General features: G+C 38.9%; 1 protein-coding gene across 3 annotated transcripts in view; it reads right to left on the bottom strand.

The window, feature by feature from the left end:
* Positions 1-17,062, bottom strand: part of atp13a3 (ATPase 13A3) — a 36,891-nt gene that overhangs the window by 12,668 nt on the left and 7,161 nt on the right. For 2 of the 3 annotated variants that reach the window (XM_057361565.1, XM_057361563.1), the window contains exons 2-23: positions 13,457-13,539; positions 8,431-8,518; positions 8,046-8,219; positions 6,981-7,163; positions 6,769-6,839; positions 6,587-6,670; positions 6,365-6,434; positions 6,075-6,209; positions 4,549-4,621; positions 4,194-4,325; positions 3,387-3,569; positions 3,013-3,170; positions 2,748-2,936; positions 2,360-2,421; positions 2,127-2,277; positions 1,855-1,971; positions 1,716-1,742; positions 1,476-1,629; positions 1,240-1,360; positions 1,011-1,135; positions 441-613; positions 67-195 (exon numbers count right to left, since the gene is read on the bottom strand). In XM_057361565.1, coding sequence (XP_057217548.1) covers positions 67-195; positions 441-613; positions 1,011-1,135; positions 1,240-1,360; positions 1,476-1,629; positions 1,716-1,742; positions 1,855-1,971; positions 2,127-2,277; positions 2,360-2,421; positions 2,748-2,936; positions 3,013-3,170; positions 3,387-3,569; positions 4,194-4,325; positions 4,549-4,621; positions 6,075-6,209; positions 6,365-6,434; positions 6,587-6,670; positions 6,769-6,839; positions 6,981-7,163; positions 8,046-8,219; positions 8,431-8,481 — 2,562 coding nt within the window. In that variant the 5' untranslated portion in view covers positions 8,482-8,518; positions 13,457-13,539. The remainder of the gene's footprint in view (positions 1-66; positions 196-440; positions 614-1,010; positions 1,136-1,239; positions 1,361-1,475; positions 1,630-1,715; positions 1,743-1,854; positions 1,972-2,126; positions 2,278-2,359; positions 2,422-2,747; positions 2,937-3,012; positions 3,171-3,386; positions 3,570-4,193; positions 4,326-4,548; positions 4,622-6,074; positions 6,210-6,364; positions 6,435-6,586; positions 6,671-6,768; positions 6,840-6,980; positions 7,164-8,045; positions 8,220-8,430; positions 8,519-13,456; positions 13,540-17,062) is intronic. The other variant, XM_057361564.1, reaches the window with a different exon arrangement.

Below are 17,062 nucleotides of genomic sequence, written 5' to 3' on the forward strand. Positions count from 1 at the left end.
AACGCCATAAGAATAAAAACAGTGTAACACCAGCATATAATCAAGGGTGTGGGGTTTTATTCAGACCTTCTGCATCAGGTCTTGGAAATGCTCGGTAATGACAGCAAAAGATTTTCCACCCATGGCAAAGTGATAATGTTCCTGAGGTCTCTGCTCATCCACACAGTGTCCGTCTTCCATTATGATCTCCATCTCCTGTGACCACACGAACACCAAACCACATTACAACGAACGCCCTGCCACTAAATCAATCACATTTAAACTATACAAGTCTAGTTATGCCCACTTTTTGATAGAGTTGACTATTCAATTGCATGAGTCAATCGTGAAATAATTGCATTAGTTACTGGATAAGCAACCGCAATGGACATCGACATCCATAATAGACGTTATGAACTGTGCTGCAGTAACAGGGTTTGGCCACTAGAGGACACACTGACCTCTAGTTTTGTAGGCTTATTAGAGCGTTTGCTGGGTTTGTCGGCATAGTGCCAGGTGATCTTGGCAGCCTGTCCGTCTTTAGGAGGCAGAGCGTCGGCAATAATGACTCGGTCTTGTGGCTGAATCATGCCACAGTCTCGTGCCACAGAAATGGCCGTCAGCATGTTGTCTCCTGCCACAAAGAGAGGGAGAGAATAAGATACATAGTAATAAGGGTAAAATGATGGTAATACCGGTGGCACTGACCCAGTTATACTTCTTGTAAGAGCGAGTCATGTACAAACTCAATCTGCTTGCATTCACAATGCTGCATTCATCCTCGTCTAAACTTTGCAGCACTGGGCGGGAATCTGAAGAGCTAAGAACTTTATTAGACCGGATTCCTGAAATACCTGAATCCTGAATTAAGCTTCAAAGCTCCCAGACTCCCGTCTGCCTGCGGCTGTTCTGGATTAATGTCTCTGAACTCTCATCTGTCTATAAACGACGTGGGGAATATTCCCATTCTAATGAGGACTAATTCATTGAACGAGTTTTAAACATGAGATGAGAATTTTTTATTTCTTTACCTGTGACCATAACTGTGCGTATGTTTGCACGCCGCAGATCCTCCAGCACCCCAGGAGTCTCAGTTTTCAGCTTGTTTTGCATGATTATCAAGCCCAGGAAATCCATATTCTTTTCTATTTGATCCCTAATTTAATACATCATTACAGAAAACACAATTCTAACAGTTAAATCTAAATAAAACTTGTAATTAAGTTTAACTAAATAAACAAAATCTCAAAAACAGTATACCTGTTGATGTTCTGCACTTTGTGAAATGTGAGTTTGGACTCGAGACGTCTGTGTGCTAGGGCGATGACCCTAAAACCTTGTTTGGTGTAGTCCTCCAGAACCTCAGCAAAATCCTCAGGTACTGTGATGCATTGTTGGTAAATAAAAACAGATGTAACCGTAATGCAACTCCTCTCCAATATTGAATGTAAAATAAAAAAGAAGAAATATTAATAATGGATGGATGACACACTGACCGGTCTCTTTTTTGCACAGGCTTGCCACGACCTCCGGCGCTCCTTTCATGTAAGCATCCATACGCCTTTCTCCAATCTGACGGACTACCACGCTCATTCTCTGCAGGGCGGAGGAGAAGGAGAACTGCCGCACAATACCGATCATGTATGACGCCTGCAGGACGAGAAGCAACACATGGCACGTAAAGATCTCAAACGTGTCCACAAAAAAAATCAAATCCAATAAAAACTTGTACTTACCGAGAGCTCATACAGTTCAGACAGCTCCTGAAATCAAAAAACCATAAACATAGAACATTCTTTCAAAATCAACACTTTAGATTACACCTATGAATGGTAAAGAAAGGATTTCATTGGACAGGATGGAGGTTTCACTCACCATGTCCTGTTCAGGTGATATGACCGGTGGAGGAAGAAGCTGATTGGGCGGTTTGACATAGGTGAGTTCAATGCGATCTTGTTGAGCCGTCTCTTCTTCTGTGGCTTCCACGAGGATCTAAATTACACGCACACGCACACACACAGTCACACATACAGGCGGCCCATGGGAGCATTAAACTATACCTTTTTTTACCGCAGAGGGTAGAGTTAACACCCCACATTGTTTGTTGTAAAATTGGAATGAGAACATAAAAACACTGAGACGCTGACCCAGCCTGTGGCCTCTAACATCTTGAGGTCGAGTGGATCTCCAGAGAGCTGACCCTCGATCTTTGTGAGGGAGTGACAGGTGGCCATGCAGGATACAAACTTTGTCGTCACTAAGCTTTTTTCATCAGCTTTTTCTTCTGAAAGGTGGAATCTAAGGCAGAGAGACTCTTTGGTCACCAAGACAGCATCCACTTTGCAATAGTCAAATAAAAATCTTTTTTTTATTATCGTACCTGCCCTCTTCAACTCGTTGAATTCCCCACATATCCAGACCGTCTTCTGTAAGAGTTCCTGTCTATGATGATGATGAATAATGAAATCAATTTAAAAGTCCTAAAATAATTCACAAATTCAGTCAGATTTTCACGTCCTTGTGGTGTTCCAAACTCATTTTTTTCTTTCTCAGAACACAAAAATTACATTCTTTTCATTGTATAGTGTGAATGGTGATGGGAGAAAATGTTGCCTTTTTTCCAGTAGAAAGTGATGACATTTATGCATGAAAAGCATGACAGCGCATGTTTGATGTGTATATGGTAAATAAACCAAGGTGTTTTTAAACACATAAAATGACAATAAAACTCGTGAGGTTTTATCAACAAAAACTCCTCCACACTGTACCTTGTCGAAGCACACCAGGTTGAGCTGGCCACAGATGTTGATTCTCTGTGGACTGATGGAGAATATCCCCACTTTCCTGAGGCGGCGTTGAGCGTAGACAATACCAGCTGTCATGGCTGCCGGGAGGGCAGGAGGCACTGTGATGGTAATGATGTCCAGAGACTTCACAATGATTTCTTTCACCGGTTCCTGCCAGGACAAATATCTTCATTCAATTTTTGCTTAAAACAAAGTGCAACAGTTTCTTTAAAGGGTAGATCATAACCTGGTTGAGGACTTTCATGACCAATGAATAGAGAAAGACAATGCTGGCCACGCCCACCAGGCACAGCAAGAACATGTAGGCATCTCTGTACAGCTTAAAGTCAGTGGGTTTGGGGTACAGGATCGAACGAATGAGCTGCCCTTTAGAAGTGCTGAAACCTGGAAATAAAGCACGAATGAGCTGAAAAGTGCAGACACAAACACACAGGCTCCATTCCAAAAAGCTTGTGAGCTGCCTACATGACGCTTACAAAGTACACTGATACCACATTGCTGCTTGCACACCTACACAAAATTGTAATGAACTATATCATAAACTGCATCCTTGTGTTATCATAATACACCAGAAATAACCAAATACGTTCTGGCTCATACCGGTTCTGACCACCACGGCTTTGACCATCTCTCCTGTGTAGTAGCGGGTCTGAATGACATTTGTGCCGCAGAAGAGCGTGTGCCTCTTGTGACTCTCTGTGCCGTAGATGACATCACCCTCTCCACTCCTCTTGTCCAGCTGAGGGTTCGGAAGGTCCATCTTCGTGACCGGAACACTCTCACCTACAAACAGAAATATCTGTGAGATACTTCAGTGATCTTTGAATAAAAAAAAGATTCAGTTATCATACAAGAAGTAACTTAAATTTCAACGAAATCAACTAAAAACAGGAAAGTAAATAAGAGTTAACTAATGGGAACATGCTATTGCTGGCAAACAAAGTTAAATGGTATAATGAGGTGTCATTTTTTATAATATACGCAAAAAAAAATTTGTAAACAGAAAAATGAATAAAAACAAATCATGAATTCAAAATGAAAATAAATGGAAAAAAACTGTAAATGAAATATAATAAAAAATAAAAATCAAATATAGAAAAATACTGTATGTTTAAGAATATTTAAAATAAAAAATACAAAATCTAAAAATAAAAAGTATAATATACAGTATATAATATAATAACATATAAAAATAAATATTTAATGTAAAAATAGTTTAATTTAGTTTTGTTTCTTGAAATAAAGTAAATAAAAAAACTAAAATTAAATTTACAATAAAATATAATATACTATACAAACGTTTTACTTTAGTTTTATTTCTCCTAAACAAATCTGTCTATTTGTCAAATTTCAATCATTTCAGGCTAAATTAAACCCAAGACTTCATATTTGGCTGTGGCCAATCACCTGTGAGCATGCTCTCATTAACAATGCACGTTCCACAGATGAGCACTGCGTCACAGGGCATGATGGTCCCGTTGCTGGGGATAACAATGACATCACCAGGGACCAGATCCGTGGACAGGGCTTCCTCCGTTTCTGTATGCCACATACAAATAGAACAGGGGACAGAAAGGAGGAGGGTGGAAAGAAAAGAACAGTAAAATAACAGAATAACTTTTCTGTCTCAGCATATCACTTATTACCCACGCTCCCTTGCACAGGACGCTGACTCATCATGACTCCGGTTACTCTAGGCCCACTGTAACAAGCGCAATCATTTAAGAGTGAGGAAAAGCAATAAATCTAAACCAAATCGTACCGTTGTCGCCCCTGCAGATGGTAACTCGAACAGTACTGTGTGTCGCCACCATGTCGTGTAGCATTACATATTGCTACAAAAGAAAATAAACATTAGCGTGATTAATAAATAAACATTTTCCAGAATGTGAAGAACACACTCTTTTAACTGATAAAAACTGTTCATAATTCATAACGTGGTGTAATCAAAACTGCTCTGAGGTCAGTATAAAGTTACATTTAGATTCAAAATTAAATAAAAGATGTTTTTTTATAAATGTATCTGGTCGTATTGTGCAAGATTCTTCAGCAATCTTTTTTTTTTTCAAATAGACTTTCAAAGAAGAAACTTTTCGAAAGATTTCAAAATCAATATTCATGCTTAATCTTTAAACACATTTTTTCTGCTTTGTTAACCCTGTGGCGTTACAAAGTAAACACAGAGACACATCTTCTTTATACAGCGCGAGCTGGGCAGTTATCAATTCAGGTCAGGTGTCATCTGTACAGCGTGCGCGTCACAGTTATAAAGTGAGGCTAGATAGATTGTATTCTTATTCTGAAGTTATATTCAATAAAAGAGTTATAAAGTCAGGCGCGTCTTCTTTATACAGTTATAAATTCAGGCGGGTCTGCGCAAACTGCGTGCCCTATACAGCGCGAGCTCCACAGTTATAAAGTCAGGCTAGTCTGATCTGCACAGTGTGAGGTTTTATGCCCATTAGCTTTGTTCCTATTTGTTTACAACGCGTTTTGCAGCCCACAGCACAGAGCAGTGAGCATTACGTGATGAAAGTGAAACGTTTGTTGTAGGGATGCACGATAAATTACCGGCCATATCGGTATCGGCCGATAAATGGTCATTCTTTAAGTTATCGGTATCGGCCGATAATCAAATTTAGGCCAATATATTATAGCCGATAAATTATGAATAATTTCCTCTGGCTGAATCACTTCAGTTAAAATCCAGTACAGCACTGTCTTTCTGTCATGATCATTTCCTTACTGTTATTAGCAAAACATTGTTGAAGTACTATGTAGATATTTATAAATGTGTAAATTATATGAACAAAAAGCATATTGTTTGAAGCCGATTGCTGTCTGAATGCTTTGTGTCTTGAGACCTGTTAGACTTGTGGCTATTGAGAATACCTTTCTGGGTTGCTCTGGAAGAACATCTATAATTTGTTTATTAAATAGTAAATATACCAGAAAAGTTTAAAAGTTAAAGGATCTTGAATTAGTGTAATTTCAGGGGAAAAAATAACGTTCAGTCTCAAAAAATGTTATATTAATATTTAGGTACTGTATATCGCCAATATATCTGTTTCCAATGTGTAAGAATTATCGGTTATCGGTATTGGCCAAAATGTACATATCGGTGCATCCCAAATTTGTTGGAATCACGATGTCGGCTCAACATTGTCATTTCTATCAGCCATCGGCAACGGACGATAGCATCGTCTATCGGCCCAACCCTAACTCAAACATGTCACATTACGTAACTAAACACTTTCAAGTGTTCATGTTGTCTTTATGGTGATTTACCTTCTTAATAGTGTAGAGAGAGGTAACTATTGATATAAACGACATGACGACTATGGTCATTGCGTAGTAATAATATTCATCCGTACACCACAGGATAACACTGAAGAGCTGGAAGATGTAGAAAGGATTGAGGACCTGAGGAAAAGAAAGACAGATAAATATCTGTTCCTTTATTTCAACTTCTTGAGAAAGCAAAAGAGCGCAGTCAGCAGTGCTGCGTCATCCTTTCATTCACGGTCCGAATCGTTTTCACTTCACACACTTAAATAGAGGAACCGAGTCGAGCGTACCTCCTTAACTAGCAGCTTGAAAAGAGAAGGCACTTTCACATCTATTTCATTTGGTCCGAAGAAAAATCTCCTACAACGAGAGAGACACAAAAGAGACGGACGGTTTATGCTGTTAACCGGCCAAAAACTCTGTCGCACAGGTACCGGGTCCATTTTTATTGTTTAGCCCAGAAAATACAATTTTAAGTATCAGTTCAAATTGAAGCAATTTAAAGTTTTCACCTGTACTCCTGCTGGTCTTTGCTTTGCCCTCCGCTGTGCTGTGAGTGAATGGAGGAGCAGGTCATATCCAGATCTTCTAGTCCCCTATAAATCAATACAGACAAGAGTATTAAATTAATTACCCAGAATCCCACAAGTATTGGGTGTCAGGTACTACTTATGCCACTCATTCGTTTTCTTACTTCAATACTTCAAAGTTCTGGATGCCATCGTTCCAAAAGTATTTAGTGCTGTGGAGGGTAAAATAACGTATCTGTGGAGGAAAAAGAGAAGAATAAAATATGATTTTAATGAATATGTCAAATAATGACGTTTGTGACTTGGTATGTGTTTATTTGAAGGGTAACTACTGTTAGAAATTCTGGGACAGATTTAGTTGTTTCAGGTGTGACACCTGCACATGCTGGTTCTCTGCAATCCTGGTGATTTTCTGAGGGGCGGAGTCAGATTGATTGTGGGCGTGATAGTCATCGTTGGCCTGGGGGGAGGCGGTCTGAGAGGCCATGCTGTCATAAGGGTTCTTCCCAGGGGCCAACATTATCCGAACCTTCGCTCGGAACCAGCGTTTAAACTCATCCTGCGAGAAACAGAAACACACAACAGATTACATCCAGACACACACAAAGAGACATTTCAAACAGGCAAAACAAAACTAGTCATCGTAACTCAACACAAATATAGAAATTCAAGACCCAAATTTTTTTTATTATGGCTTGAAATGCAACAAATGTACATTAAAAAAAATTTCGCAGTAAGGCCAGGAGAAAATTAAAGAGTGTGGTATGACAAGTATTAAATAAATTTGTTCAGCATTTAAGTCATTCACTGACCGCAAGAGGTACAGAGAGTCAACTTGGAGAGGATGTCTTGCAGTTATGTGAAATTAAAATTTTTGATGCATTACATAATTCATTTTTAAAGCCACAGTGAAATCAAAATGAAAGTTTTTTCCTTTTATCAAAAATATGTTCGCCTTAAAGTGATACTTCACCCAAAAATGAAAATTCTGTCATCACTTACTCACCTTCGAGTTGTTCCAAATGTGTATAAATTTCTTTGTTCTGATGAACACAGAGAAAGATATTTGGAAGAATGCTTATAACCAAACAGATCTCAACACCCATTGACTTCCATAGTAGGAAAAATTACTTTATCATTTTTTTTGGTTCTGTTGACCACAAAAGACATTTTGAAGAATATAGGACAGCAAACAGTTCTGGGGAACTTTTGACTACCGTTGTTTTTTTCCTACTATGGTAGTCAATGGGCGTTGAGATCTGTTTGGTTATATCTTGCGCTCTCTCCATTTTTCAGTTGAAATTACGTCAACACATCAAATAATGCTACACGTTCCAAGGCGTTTCACTGGGACTTTAACCGTTACTGTCAAGATGAAATGAAAATGCAGTGTTGTTGAAGGAACAGTTCCCAAAAAATGAAATTCTGTGTTAATACATACAGTGCTTTGTAAGAGGGCGACTTCGGCCTCTCTGACGGTGGTCCGTGAGCAGGTGGCCTTCACACACCATTCAGGCATCCAATAGAGCAGAAGAAAAAGAAAACCTCCCGTGCAGAGACCACCGAAACCCACCAGAGCCAACTTCCATCGGCACAGGCGATATCCATGCAGCTCCTAGAGAGAGAAGGAATAAATGAACGAAAGAATGAAGAAAAACATACCTAAAAACCAAACAAATGAAATAAAACAAACTACAGTGCACATAGGAGCTCATGTAAGTTCACTTTAAGCACTTGCAAAAAAAAGGACCAAACTACAATATAAACTGCCACTGTGATAAAGAGAAAGCAAAAGATAAAGTCATTTGATAAAATCAAATACATACCATCTCATCCTCCAAGTCCATGTTGATCATTTTCAGGTCTTCCTTCTCCATCCTGAATTTTAGTGCGGCCCAAATAACTGCTGTTCTCCTGTAGACACACAGAGATCACATGCTGAGTGTGCGTGTGTTTGTTGTACAGTAAAAGTTGTACGAGAGGCTCAACAACAGCTGTTATATCACTGAGCTGAGATGACACAGACTCATAAACACAAACACATTCAGAGGAACTGCCTGTCACGATCAGGAACGCTACAGCTGAGTACCACGCTGAGCGCAACATTCTGATCAACTTTTCCCTACGTATAAAAACACTGACAACAGCTGTCAAACCACTGCGTTATTCAGAGAACTCATGTGTTTCTATAAGCACCTATCAGAGAAAGAGAAAAAAAATCCACAGTCGCAGTAGGTTTGAAATTAATCGTAAACCAACTTAAAAGAATGTATACGCAAAAGGACATTTTGACTTGCTTTTGCCAGTTGTCGAGTCTAAATTCTGACCTCTTGATGTTCACAAGTTGGCGTATGAGGGAGATTAATGGCTTAATATTTCATGAGTCAATGCAATTCAGAGCTGCAGTTGTCTTGAAGAGTGACAGGAATGTACAGTGTGTGTAACCTAAGATGTGTCCGGAGGAACGTGCAAACGGCTGGACGATCAGGGTTAGACTTATTTCACCTCTCTTAATAATTATCCACTGTCCTCAAAACAGACCACCAGACGAACAAAGTCTAAGCCATTAGCTTTCCGGTAACCTACTTTAGGTAAACCCTTGTAGACAGGTTATTATCCTCCACCGTTTAATCCTTTTGCAAGTGTGAATCGTGTGAAGTTTGTCCATCACATGTCTGGGTTATGTTTCACCCCGAATTAAACGTAACAGATATTATATTACATTTCGCATAAAAGAAAAGAAGCTGGTTTTTATGACCGCTGGGTTTTGCCTTATGACATTATTATTTCAGTTAAAGGGATAATTCACCCCAAAATTTTAATTATTTACTCAACTTCATGTCATTACATACTAAGGGTGTGAGATATTTTGTAAAAAATATGATTTCTAGATATTTTCTGGGATTTTCCGATAACGATAAGCAGGCGATTTTTTGCATCCTATAGTCTTATGTTGTAGTAGTTCCATCTTGCATGTTACCAAGATATTCATTGTTGATATTATTAATAAAGAATGAGAAAGGATTTGATGAGAAAATCTATCATCATTTTCTCATTTGTAACTATTACTTGTGCAGAACTTAGAAGAATATATTTTAAAGAACGATGTTAAAGGGATAGTTCACCCCAAAATTAAAATTCCGTCATCATTTACTTATCCTCATGTAATTTCATACCTGCATAAATTACTTTGTTCTGATGAACACAGAGAAAGATATTTGGAAGAATGTTAGTTATTTTCAGTTCCGGGACATCATTGACTACCATAGTAGGAAAAATTAAATGGAAGTCAAAGGTGCCCCAGAACTCTTTGTTTTCCTAAATTCTTCAAAATATCTCATTTTGTGTTTAACAGAACAAAAAAACTACAATATTTTTTCTTACTATGGTAGTGGATGATGCCCTAGAACAAAAAATTGCTAACATTCTTCAAAATATCTTTCTCTGTGTTCATCGGAACAAAGAAATGTAAACAGGTTTAAGACAACCTGAGGGTGAGTAAAAGATGACAGAATTTTTATTTTAGGGTGAACTATCCCTTTAACCAAACAACACTGAACCCCATAGACTTCCATTGCATGAACACAAAAATATTGAGACATTTCTCAAAATATCTTCTTTTGTTTGTTTCACAGAAGAGTAGGGATGGGCGATATGTCCCTAAAACTCTATCACGATAATTCCTGGTATTTCTTACGATAACGATAAAAATGACGATATATCCATAACGCCATCCACCGCTGTTTTTTGCGTCAAGTGATAGTAGCTGCATGTAGTCTAGACCCTCAGAAAAACAAATATCAAAAAGTAAAACTTACCCCAAATCAAACAGCTCCTAAAATATACCTACAGTATTATAAAATATAATAGTGAGATTCGACTTCAAAAGGTTGTAGTAAAGAAAAGTTAAATGAACTAAAGCTCAATAAACACATCATGTCATACCTAAAACTGTATATATTCTATTGTTGGGTGGAAACGATCGATCGCATCACGCTGTCAATCACTCTCTCTTGAACTGTGTGAACCTTCTCTTCTCACAGCAACATACACTGAATCTGTCTATGACTCGCGCTACAGAAAGAGAACAGAAAAATGCGGATAAAAGAAATCTAATTAAATAATCCATGCTTTTATACGCTCTTAAACGTATTTAAAATAACGTAATACAAACTCGCATTTTGTACTGTATGTGAACAGGCAGCAGTGCTGTGCGCGCTGTGTCGCTATGAAAGCACATGTGGGCGCGAGCTGCGCACGGGACGCTCCGTTCATCCTGTATATAACAGGCAAGAAATCATACTAAACAATTTGCGCACGCGCTCATAACATCTAACGAATGTTTAAATAAATACTTTTACCAAACTAAATGTTGTGGTGTAATGCATTATGACTATCAACGAATACTTAACAAACGAATTAAATAAAACGAAAGTGAAACTAAACATTAACTCGGATGCATCTACAGTGCTAACCTAAATGAGATTTAGAGCTCGTCTTTTAGTGTAAACTCTTTCTCAGCTTCACGTCCGCCCTCCGCTATACCCATTTTCGCTTCACATATGAGCTGTGAATGGGTCTCACAAAGAAATACGTCATCAACTAGAATTTATCGTTTATATCGCGGGAAGACTAATTCCTATCGTGTGGGGAATTTCTACCGGTATATCGCAAACGATATAATATCGCCCATCCCTACAGAAGAGTCATATACAGGTTTTTAACAACGTAAGGGTAATAAACGATGTTAGAATAGATTATATTTGATTGAACAGAAATTATGATACTTTGAAACGCAACACATCACTGGTGTACGGTGAACTGTGCAGCATACAAGCAAGAAGCACACTGGAATAGAAAAGTAGCCTACCAAAAGCAAACTTGTGTGGGATGCCTGTTTTAGATTAAGTTGTATTGCTATTTTCTTCGGAACTGTTTTTAAACAAAGTCGAACGGCTCGTTCGCGCATACTCTCATTCAGATTTAAGCCTTATTGCTCCCACATCAGAGCTTTGCATTGCGGCCGAAATCAAGTCTATATGGATTTATTCTTCCGAACTGACAGTATTCGTCAGGAAAACACAAATTAACTCCTCGAGTAACATCACTTCACCTGACGCTGTCCACTGTGTGATGGCACGCGTGAGCACCTCTGCGACTGGCCAAAATGCTGTGAATGTGCACACGCAGTGCTTGACTAAAGTATTTATGAACACAGAGTGCTGTTTTTAGTGGAGCTTAAAAAACATACTAGTGACATACTCGATAATATGATTTCGCACATCGTTAAAACAAGATTTACAATATTATCGCACACGATATATCTCGCACACCCCTATAAGGGATGGGCGATATGGCCCTAAAACTCTATCACAATATTTTCTGGTATTTGTTGCGATAACGATATAAATGATGCAAACTATAACACCACCTCTTTCTCAGCTTCACGTCCGCCCCTCCCCTATACCCGTTTTCGCTCCGCATATGAGCTGTGAATGGGTCTCGCAAAGAAATAGGTCATCAACTAGGATTTATCATTTATATTGCAGGAAGACTAATTCCCATCGTGGGGAGAATTTCTACCGGTATATTTCAAACTAAATAATCCCTAACGTGAACACACCAAAACATGCTCCCTTGAGTGGCATAACACTCAGCAAAACGGCTGGGAAATATCAGGAAACGCAATTCTGCGCAACATATCAGTGTCCAAGGACACCTGGTTCCTTTGTAAATTGTAAGGATCACCGTCGAGTCCAACTGCTTTTAATTTCAGCAAATAATTGTCTGTTTTAGTCCTGGTTTCTTTGTTTCTCCTATTGAAAGTAGCCATTTTGCGGCGTGTTTTACCACTCAAGGGAACGTGTCCTGCAGTCAAGGGGGCGTGTCCCGGCGTGTTCACGTGGGAAAGCGACGTCAATGCATGCCCACTATCGGTCAGTCCCAGAGCCAATCTGTCCTTACAAGAAAGGGAATGCTCCTTGCATGTTATCAAATGGCCATAACAATACCATGGCATTGCAGACCTGTGAGGAAGGTCCACTCCCTTCACTGCCATATATTGGTTTACACTTTAACACATAGTAAGCTCCCTACGTAGACAGTTTTAGCATCATGGTCGTAAAGCATAAATACTCAACTCATAGCATAAAACGCCCATAACAACATTAATGGCCTATTTTATTCAGTGTGTGTACATATGTTTAGCTCAATTGGTAGAGCACTGCACTAGCAGTGCATACTAACGAAAAAAGTATAGGCCACGTACATAAATGTAAATGTAACTTTATGCTTGTCAGCGTATCACATTATCCAAGTAATAAATATTCATTAACCTCGCTTCTGAGGTCGTACGTAAGTAGCCAACAAACAGATTAAGGAACATGACAAACAAACCAGCGTTGTGCCTGTGCGTCAGGCATGTCACAAAGCAGGGAAAGTGAGTAATGTGTTATTCAGAGGGGTGTCAGCGGCCATGCTCTGCTCCTGCAACAGGCCCTGATCTTATCTGCCCCCTGCACCCGTACAACACACCACGGAAAGGGAAAACCGAACTCAGGGCCTATCCCTTCCTACCATTTTCCCCGGCCGAAGCAGCCGCTGAGGCCACATTCGCTCTCGGCTGCAGTTTATATTGAATATTGCGGGTGCAACACGCTGAGCTTTTTACTTCCTCTTGCGCAGACTGTACAATGAATGCAAGGAAGCATTGCAATCATAAACCTGACTGGCCCATTTACCCGACCCGTGACAATGTGTCTCATGTAAATATGCGAGGGCTCACAAGTTCCTTAGATTTAGGTATCTTATAAGGTCACGATAGTGAAGGCTCATGCTGTTGTATTCTCCTACCTTCAGATCCTGGGTGCTGTGGCCCTGGGCAATCCCTTCACTTTAAAAGTGGCCTCTCTCTTGTTCGTTTTCACCGTGCAGACCTGGACTCATAAAACATAAGAGAACATCTTTATTAAAGCCCATGAATCACAAAGCCTACGGTCGTCTAACAGCAGAATTCAGCAGTTCCCTCAGATAAGATGTGGAAAAACACTGGCAATGATTTATCGTCTTCATAATCAAAAGTGACAGCAACCAGCGGTCCCCAAAACATCTTACCAGATTTAAACATCTGAACAAAGACACTAACCATTAAAATCGTGAAAAATGAGCTCCGTACATTAAGGAATCAAATGGGGTCTGGCTGCTATATAGAACATGAAAAATTCTCAAAGTCTTCAGGACCTTTATATTGCAAGCGTATTATACATCTGATGTGGTATTTGCACAAATCTTCAAGAGATGTTACCATGCCATCCTGAGTCTCAGGTGTTGGCACTGACTGGACTTCTACACTTCATCCGAACAACCTTTCGGGGTGCACTTGACGGGTTATAAAATGCATGAATCTAAGTGTGCGAATGTAACTAAAATGCATCGTGTAAGAGAGACCGACAGCTATTTTAATTAATTTTATTTTAATTAATAATTTCACAAGGCCTGTTGGGTAAGAGCTCATGGTACATGCGCGGCTTATTCAGCTGTCTTACATCCAGCTGATCGATCGGTGAAGTTTTCTGAGAAGCACGCCGAGTCAGTACTCTGCAGGTAGCTCCATTTACAGGCAGTTTTGCAAGAAAAACAAGCCATCAGACACGGTCCGTCTTGCTTACTAGAAGTGAAACCGATGCCCCAAACCCCCTGTGCGGTAAGCTCACACAAAGACAGAATCACAATGCCCAACAACCTAGCGACGGACTGCACAAAAATGTGTGGAAGCCACTGAAGGAGAAAGTTCATCTGCTGTCATGTTTTATGTCTAAAGTGCTTTTTTTTCTTAATCATAGCCGGTCAGAACAAGAGGTTTTGTTTCCCACTGCGACCTTAACTCAAGTCTTGAACCCTTCCTCTTTTCGACAACATGACTCTGTGGTCATGACCTACACTTTCAGACTCCAGTATCACTGTGTCTGTCCAAGCTCAAAAATATTTCAGACCCAATCATTGACAATCCAGAACAATGACAGAGCAGATCTATTGTATATTTCAACAGATAAGCAGCGAGTTTAATTATTAGATGCCCAGACGTGTGGTTAACCACGGGTTAATGTGCCACAATAAAGGCGTTACATTGCGTGATTTACTTCGCCACCATAAAGATAAAACTGAGCAGGACAGAAAAAGATAAAGTCAAACGATAAACATTGCACAAAAACAATGTAAAAACCAAATCCAGCTTTAGAAATCAAACTTTTGTTTCATTTTGAATTATAAAAGGCTGACACTGTTACAAAACAAGGTGACTAGCTTAACACTTACGTAGCATTGATTTCGTAAATTCATCACACAACATCCTGAAAAAAGCACACTGTGTTGAACCAAGTATGGGTAATGTTTTGTAAAGTATCAGTATTAGTGATCACTAAACAATCTTGCTCTTCTCATTTCTTTTAGTAATATGTTAACAATAAATGTTAGTCTTTTAAAAAATATATGTATTATTATATTGTAGTCTTAAATAAAATTAAAAAATATATATATACTTAAGTCCTCATGTACACATACTGAATCCAAGCTCTGAAATGTTCTGCAAAGCGGTGAGAGAACATAAAATGCCACTCCAAAAAGCACAAAGTTACACTGGATGAACTGCTTACTAATTCACAGACACATTCAAGATCCAAAAAAAGGTGTTTTTCTTATTTCAAAGTGATTTAAAGAAAGCACAGAAGTTTCTAATCTGATTACGGTCAATAACCTTGGTGAAGACAGTAAGAACAAAGAAGAGGGATGGAGGAAAGAAAGTGAAAATGCATTAAAAAACGGCTTCAATCTCAAAGCCTCTGATCATAGGAAATGTTCTCACAGAACACATGATACTCTTATTATTCTGTTTAATGAGTTAAGTAGTGGTCAGGTTTCAACAGATCATGGCAGTTTATTATTCACATGTAAAGAATGTGAACTTTAGTCATTGCAAGAGTAAAACTTATAGCATGTTATTTTTCAATAAGACAACAACAGCATTGCATACCTGCATAATCACCTGCTATAGCAATTGTCCAGTTATGTGTTTACTTGATGAATCCATCCAGAAAGCTATGCAAGCAAAACCTCAGATTCTCAAGCACTCTTCACGAAAGATATCAGGATGTCCTTTATCATCCAAGCCCACTTTACAGCTTAAGAGAAAGGCATCGACCCGTTCAGCAAGTGAGGATGGAATAAAAGATCAGAGATGTGAAAGATTTTGAGGACTCGCTCTTCAGGAGAACGGAGGTCTACCAGTCGAGAAAAAAAAAGGTTCACAGAGTGGTCGGTGGTGGGCAGAAAGAAAAAACAATCATCAAACAGAAAAGGGGACCCGAGTCAGGCCACATGGTTTTGGATTAACAGCTCTCATTGTCAATGCTGTTAGGGAAGTAAAAACTGTGCGGCTTTGAAAGATTTATATATAACGATTTTATATAATGTAGTTGTTTCAAAGTACTGTTGCCTAGAGTATATGACCCTTTTAGGTGTGGTAAACAACCTTTATCAACAAGGAAATACAAGGTTTAACTATACCGTAGATCTAAACTGCATAATCATTAAATGTCAGAAAAGCAAAAGCTCCAAAGTATAATATTACACAATGTAATCGCTGAAAACGAAAATCACATTCACTTTTTTTACTATTGAAAGTACTCACAAAAAAACTGAAAAATATTTTCACACATTTTTACATTCCAGTATTATTATTACTCCTACGCAGAAAGATCAAGCTACAGGCATAACACTGATCTCAAAAAAACAGTTTTACAGTAGTACAGTTTTTGTTTATTTGCAATAAGCAGATATATCGTAATTAATGATATAAAATCAAAATTTACCAGAGCTAAATATTAGTGATGCACGATATTGGATTTTTGCTGATATCCGATATGCCGATAATTTCCACCTCAATTAATCTGATAGCCGATGCCGATACGATATATGCTGTCTATCCACTGGGCGTTTTTACGCAGCTTAAAGCGCCAGGCGCTGGACAGCGTTTTTTCAACCAAGGTGCTTTGGTCGCAATTATAAGCTGCATGGGAAAAAACAAGCGCCAGCACTGAGCCCGTGGAAAAAAAACAAGGGGGCATAGCCCGGTCACTTCAGTCACTGTGCCTTTTCATAGGGCTTGACATTAAGCATTGTCATGTGGTTGTCCTTCGGACAAGTAAACTTGTCATTCACTTGTCCGAGTACAAAAATTACTTGTCCAACGATAAAAAAATTATATTTCATTTGAATTCTCAATATAATTGTTCCGGATCTATATTGGTAAAGTTTGCTTCTAAGCATTTTATCTAGTGTCCGCTTTGGCCGCCTGAATTTGGTTATAGGCCTACTCTTCTTGACTGCTATAAAACAAAGGCAAGCAGTAATTATTATTAGTGTTAAGACTGTAGGTAGGGATGGGTGATATGGCCCTAAAAC

This window comes from Triplophysa rosa, linkage group LG20 (genome assembly GCF_024868665.1).
Source record: "Triplophysa rosa linkage group LG20, Trosa_1v2, whole genome shotgun sequence".
NCBI lineage: Eukaryota > Metazoa > Chordata > Actinopteri > Cypriniformes > Nemacheilidae > Triplophysa > Triplophysa rosa.